The following is a 7167-nucleotide window of genomic DNA, read 5'->3' as shown; positions in this document are numbered from 1 at the left end:
GTGTGTGCATGTGTATGTAGGAAACCTCTATTTTAGATTTCGTTCTTAATCGTTTCTCTTGTCTACTGATGGAAACTGAGTTAATCTGGCTCTTGGTCCCACCTGAAATAACCACTTGACCGCCTCACAGTCTGGCTGCTGTTCTCTGTATATTAAAGACGGTCGATTCATTCATATCACACAAGTGCCAAACCTCCATTCATTTCCATCACCATATTCACCGTACAGTTGTTACTCTTTATTGCCATTAACATCACCCACTTTGTGTGTGTCTGTGTATGCACACATGTGCATGTGCAAGTGCACAGATATGTGTGTGTATGTGTGTGTGTGCACATGCGTGCATATATGTGTATATGCGTGTTTGTGTGTCTTTATGTTACGTATGTATTATGTATGTGTGAATGTTATATATGCACACATACACCCATGCACACCAAACACATATATGTGTACGCATATGTACATATGTATGTCTAAGTATACCAATACAAATATACACACACAGACACGTGTATGTGTATGTGTATGCATGAGCGTGTGTGTGTGTGTGTGTGTGTGTGTGTGTGTGTGTGTGTGTGTGTGTGTGTGTGTGTGTGTGTGTGTGTGTGTGTGTGTGTGTGTGTGTGTGTGTGTGTGTGTGTGTGTGTGTGTGTGCACTTGCAGCATGGACGTAGTTGGTTCAGCAATGAAAGCCCTGAATCTTCCCAGCCAGTAATCCAGTCTACACGAGAGCCACTTGATAAATCGATTTAATGAATCAGAAACAAACTCAAAAATAGAGAAAAACAGACAGACAGATAAAAAGATAGTGAGTGAGAGAGAGAGGGGGGGAAGAGAGAGTGAGAGGGGAGGAAAATCTAGAGAGACAGGGACGAGAGAGAGAAACAGACAGGCACAGAGAGAGAGAGGAGGAGGAGGAGGAGATGAAAGGTTGGAGGAGAAGGGTATCTATAATGTTAAATGTAGCGAGACAGTAACTGATCTGACAACTAATTAATGATTCAATAGCCATCTTTTCTAATGACCTGCTCTTTCTTGTGTTGATTAGAATGGTTGAGTGGACTGGAGACATGGAGAGGGAGACATGGGGCGCGATGGTCATTGTGCAGAGAAAGAGAGACAGAGAAAGAGAGAGAGAAACAGATAGAGAGACAGATAGACAGACAGATAGACAGACAGACAGACAGAGGAGAGAGAATGGAGAAAATTTGAAGTGGCGGGGGAGAGGAGAATTGTGTGTGTGTGTGTGTGTGTGTGTCTGTGTGTGTGTGTGTGTGTGTGTGTGTGTGTGTGTGTGTGTGTGTGTGTGTGTGTGTGTGTGTGTGTGTGTGAGAGAGAGAGAGATAGAGAGACATAGAGACACAGAGAGAGAGAGAGACACATGCAGAGACATGATGAGAGCCAGAGAGAGAGAGAGAGAAACAGACAGATAGAAACACAGAGAGACAGATAGAAACACAGAGAGACAGATAGACAGAGAGAGAGAGAGAGTGGGGTGGTGATATCTGTGGTTGAAATAGGGGAGGTAGTAACAGACAGACTGATATGTTGTCAGGAAAGAGGATGACAGAAAGAGGGATGGTGAGAGATGTGATGAAGAGGAGTGGTATGAGGAGAAGGCAATGACAGGAGAGGAGTGATTTGAGGATAGGTAATGACAGGAGAGAGAAAGAGAGAGAGAGAGAGAGAGAGAGAGAGAGAGAAAGAGAGAGATGATGATGATGATGATGATGATCAAGACAGGTGATGACTGAGAGAGAAAGGTCGTAATAGATGAGAAGGTAAGAAAAGTGATGACAGAGATTCGGGTTGGTGTGAGGAGAGGTGTCAAGAGAGAGAGAGAGAGAGAGATTATGAAGAGAGATAGGTAATGACAGAGAGAGAGAGAGAGAGAGAGAAAGAGAGATGGAGAAAAGAAAGGTGAGGATAAGTAAGAGGTCACAATAGAAAGGACAGGTAGCAACAAAGCGAAGTGAAAGACATATAAACAGAGTTGGTGTCTCGGTGGTCTTGTGGGTAAAGGCATATGTAGACACCAATAACATCCTGGACAGGGTTCAATATCACCCAGGGCCTGCACGAAGGTGTCTTATGAAAATTTTAATAGGCGCAGGAGTGGCTGTGTGGTAAGTAGCTTGCTTACCAACCACATGGTTCCAGGTTCAGTCCCACTGCGTAGCACCTTGGGCAAGTGTCTTCTACTATAGCCTCGGGCCGACCAAAGCCTTGTGAGTGGATTTGGTAGACGGAAACTGGAAGAAGTCCGTCGTATATACGTATATATATGTATGTGTTTGTGTGTCTGTGTTTGTCCCCCCCCCCCCCAGCATCGCTTGACAACCGATGCTGGTGTGTTCACGTTCCCGTAACTTAGCGGTTCGGCAAAAAGTGACCCGATAGAATAAGTACTAGGCTTACAAAGAATAAGTCCTGGGGTCGATTTGATTCGACTAAAGGCGGTGCTCCAGCATGGCCGCAGTCAAATAACTGAGACAAGTAAAAGAGTAAAAGAGAGAGAGAGAAGTGATGACAAAGTGTGTGGTGAGGTGAGGAGAAGTAATCAGAGATGATAAAAATAGAGGTGATGACAGAGAGAGCAGGTAATAGTAAGTGTTAGGGTAAGTGTATCAGTGATAACAATGAGAGAAGTGGTATGAGGATAAACACTGAAAGAGAGGTGTGATAACAGAGAAATAGTATTATCAATAGGGGAGGGTATGAAAGGAGAGGCGATAATAAAGAAAGGGATAGTGTGAGGAAAGGTGGCAAGGAGAGGTGCCAGGAGAGAGGTGACATTGCAATGTGGTGGTAGAGATATGGCACAAAACATTCATTATTGTGGTTGTCTTGTCTGAGTTCAGTTCTGATCCAGTCGAATTATATGACCAAAAGTATTCCAGCTTTGACCATCCTGAGCTATCTAGAACTATAGTATTTGCTGTGTCCTTTTTTAAAAGACGTTAAAATGGGAGTTGGGTTAGATTTTGCTGCTATATTTAGCAGGTCAAGTGAGTGTAGACGTTCCCTCTTTGGTTTGTGCCACAAGAGAAGGATGATGAGAGTGATTGCAACTATGTGATAGGAGGAGAGTGGAGGCGCAATGGCCCAGTGGTTAGGGCAGCGGACTCGCGGTCATAGGATCGCGGTTTCGATTCCCAGACCGAGCGTTGTGAGTGTTTATTAAGCGAAAACACCTAAAAGCTCAACGAGGCTCCGGCAGGGGATGGTGGCGAACCCTGCTGTACTCTTTCACCACAACTTTCTCTCACTCTTACTTCCTGTTTCTGTTGTACCTGTAATTCAATGGGTCACCCTTGTCACACTGTGTCACACTGAATATCCCCGAGAACTACGTTAAGGGTACACATGTCTTTGGAGTGCTCAGCCACTTGCACGTTAATTTCACGAGCAGGCTGTTCCGTTGATCGGATCAACTGGAACCCTCGACGTCGTAAGCGACGGAGTGCCGACAACAACGATAAGAGGAGAAGTATTGAGGGAAAGAGAAGGAGAGAGAGAGGGGGGAGAGAGAGATTGAGAGAATAAAGGCTGAAGAAGAAAGAGATGGTGGGGTGAGATGAGGAAGAGACTGGGGGGCAAAGAAGAAACAGGAGAGAAGGCTGAGAAGAGACAAAGAGAGAGGGATGAGAAGGCAAAGGAGGAAAGTTTGAGACATGGAGAGAGAGGGGGAAGAGATAAGGGGAAACACACTTAATGATATAAAGTGAGAGGTGTAGGATGAGGGAAGACAAAAGGAGTGGGAGTAACAGGAAGATGGGAATAGGAAAGGATAAGAGGAGAGAGAAGGAGAGAAACAAAGAGAGAGAGGGAGAAGGAGAGAAACAAAGAGAGGGAGAGAGAGAGAAGGAGAGAAACAAAGAGAGAGAGAGAAGAACCTATTGGATATGAAGAGTCAAGGGAAGGTGAGATGAAGTAGAGAGGGAAAAGAAGAAAAAGACTGAGAAAAAAAGAAAGAGAGAGTGTGGGTGCAGAGAAGAAGAAGAAGAAGAAGAAGAGAGAGAGAGAGAGAGAGAGTGATGGTAGGAAATAACAAAGATACAAAGAGGATGAAACGGGAGAACCAAATTAGTGGACAGAAAATGAGAATCACAGCGAGAGTGGGGGAAAATGTCAGAAAAAGCAAACAGCAAGACAGAACCAAGAATTAGGTAAAAAGAGGGATATGACAGAAGGAAATTGAATAGTTTCTGCTTAAAGTTCCATTACCATGTCCTACTAATTTCACCAGATACAGCTGCCTCTTCTTATCACCCATTCAACACCATGCCTCCCAGAACCCTTAATAGTCATTATTCCCAGTTTTGCTTTGTAAGACAGCAACTCCTTACAATGCTATCCCCTCCGATGTTTTTCTTGCAGTTGTCCAGATCTATGTGTTTAAACTGAACAACAACCACATTAGCCTCACTAGTTTCGTGGGAGAGCATTACAAAGTCATTGGAGTAGTCACCTCCTGATAAAAGCCATACATATGTAAAGATAACTTCCCTTAGACTAGTAAAAGTAGACTAAGTTAATTTTACTAAGAGAAAGAGGTGAGCTCTGACGCTCAGGGAGAGACCATCATAGAAGGACCCTTCTCAAAATTTCAAACTTTTCTTTTTCCCAGAAAACTAACGTTGTCCATTTCATTAACTTTTGTAGTTACTTGTTGCCACATAGATCACCACTACATCCAATAAATTCCAGAGTTTCAATAGATTCTGCTGAACAAAAAGGGACCAGGAAGCCCTTAATTCCACACAGGAAAAAAATTGAAACAGAAAATTTCAAATATATCACATATCTGTAAAAAAAAAAAAGAACATTACACATAACACGTAATGGGGTATCTATTACCTTAATGATATTTTGAGTTGTTGTGTTATTAAAACAACAGAGTCTCAAACCTGTCCTGTCAACAGATGGTTCAAACTCTCCTGTCTACAAATGGCAGGACCACACAGGGAAAAATGCACCAAATATTTCTAACATTCAGTATATTCATATGTTCTAAGACAAGAAATTTTGGCAGAGCATTACTATCAAGATTCTGCTAAATTTAGATTGCTTGTAACTGAAAATAAGAATGATGCACAATTCTATATTTAAAAAAAAAACAAAATGTGCAAGCAACGCATGCAAAAAACGAATGTTTCAAACTCCCATATTTCATTTCATTCCTAGTTGTAGTGGAAATACCACATAGAAAGGAGATTACTCTAAGAATTGACCTTATGAGTTTGTATTGTTTTTCAAATAAATAAAGCATAACAGAAAACAGGCTCATTTTTATATATATATATATATATATATATGTACGGAGATGAAGTTGCATACCAAGTGACCTGATCTGAGATCGTGTGCTGAAACAAAAACAATTTCAGTGTGGAAGGTGTTTATAAGCCATTTAAAAACACATAAGAACCGTTAGATTCACTTTAAAGCAGGACGAAATCACGTGATGTGGCAATTCCAGTAGCCATAGCAGATGGTTCTCGTCTGTCAACGATATAAATATGAGTGCTTATTTTTGAAGCGTTATTCTATTGGGCACTTTTGACGAACCGCTAAGTTATGGGTACGTCAATAAACCAACACCAGTTGCCAAGCAGTAGTGAGGGACAAACAAAAACACAAAGAGCCACACACATGCACGCACATACGCGCGCGCGCGCACACATATAATGTGGTGGGGTGTATCAGGTTGTCCAGAAAGTTCTGAGCGATTTCAGGATTCGTGTCTCTAAGCCTTTCATGCAACAATCCTAATCTTAGTATGACCCATATTTCAGAATTGCTTGCAGTATTGAATCCTGTCAGCTAAGTTCCACGTTAAAAGTCAGCATATATTTTACTCTTTTCAACCTTAATTGCCATTTGAAATGGATAGTCAAAAGTTGCATATTCACCACGTATTGCTTTGCTTATTCAAAAAAGGTGAAAATACTACGGTAACATGTAAAATCATTTGTGGAGTTAATGGTGAAGATGCAGTAGGTCAATTAACAGTTCGAAGATGGTTTTCAAAATTTAAACATGTTGAGTTCAGCTTAGAAGATGACAGTCGCTGTGGAAGACCCTCAACTGTAGACGACGATAGTTTGAAGGTAACCATTGAAGAAAACAAGAACATTATGGCTAGAGAACTTGCAGAGAAGTTGAAAGTTCCCAAAAGTACCGTTCACGAACATTTAGTGAAAATTGGGTATGCTTCTCACAAAATGTCAGAATAAAACTGCATGGACCGGTATTCCATGTGTGACATGCTTCTAAAACGTCATGAAAATAAGCCTTTCCTGAAACAACAAGTAACTGGAGATGGAAAATGGATTGTTTACAATAATATAGTGAGTAAAATATATTGGAGTTTTGTATGAGGATCCTCCAAAACAGCTTCCAAAACAGAATATTCATTCATAAAAGTCATGCTTTTTGTCTGGTGGAGTTTCAAATGCATTATTTACTATGAGCAACTCCCACAAAATCAGACCATCAATTCGGATGTGTACCGCCGTCAGCTAGCATCAAAAGATCGAGAAATTGAGGCCAGTGCTCTCCAATAAGAATGAGGTAGTGTTCCACCAGGACAATGTCCGACCACATTTGTCTTTGGCTACCCACACAGAATTGCTTGAACTTCGGTGGGGTCTCTTGCCCCATCCACCATACTCCCCTGACATTGCGCAATCTATTTTTTGTTTTTGTCACTGCAGAACCCTCTGAAAGGAAAATCATTTAATGATTGATTGAGATGGTGTCAGAACCCACTTAGATGATATCTTTTCTTTAAAAGCAACTGATGAAATATTTAGACCGCCTGCTAAGTGGACTTAAGGTCATAAACAGCAATGGAAATTACTGTAATGAATAAAGATGAGAGTATGTTTAAAATTTGTTATTCTCTATTCCGCTTAAGAAACGCTAAAAACTTTCCGGAAAACCTGATATGTGTGTGTGTGTGTATATATATATATATATATATATATATATACATTTCAAAGATGTAACTACACATGGACTGTTAGCAATCTTTTTACCTTCTTTTTCTTTTGGATATTCCTATGTCTCCTGTTTCCGAAGAAGAGCTTTGCTCGAAACGTAAAACAACCACTCTTTCTTTCCTTCCTTCTCTGAGCGTCTAATTAATACTTTGCATGTACT

The 7167-nt window shown here is 41.2% G+C and overlaps 1 protein-coding gene across 1 annotated transcript; it reads left to right on the top strand.

Moving 5' to 3' along the window:
- Positions 1 to 5888: 5888 nt before the first annotated feature.
- LOC106868265 (histone-lysine N-methyltransferase SETMAR-like) lies at positions 5889 to 6239 on the top strand. Its single transcript, XM_014913450.2, has one exon. The coding sequence runs from the start codon at positions 5889 to 5891 to the stop codon at positions 6237 to 6239; it is 351 nt and encodes a 116-aa protein (XP_014768936.2).
- Positions 6240 to 7167: the final 928 nt, after the last annotated feature.

The sequence above is a fragment of the Octopus bimaculoides genome, chromosome 8 (genome assembly GCF_001194135.2).
Source record: "Octopus bimaculoides isolate UCB-OBI-ISO-001 chromosome 8, ASM119413v2, whole genome shotgun sequence".
NCBI lineage: Eukaryota > Metazoa > Mollusca > Cephalopoda > Octopoda > Octopodidae > Octopus > Octopus bimaculoides.
This window is presented reverse-complemented; position numbering and strand designations above follow the sequence as displayed.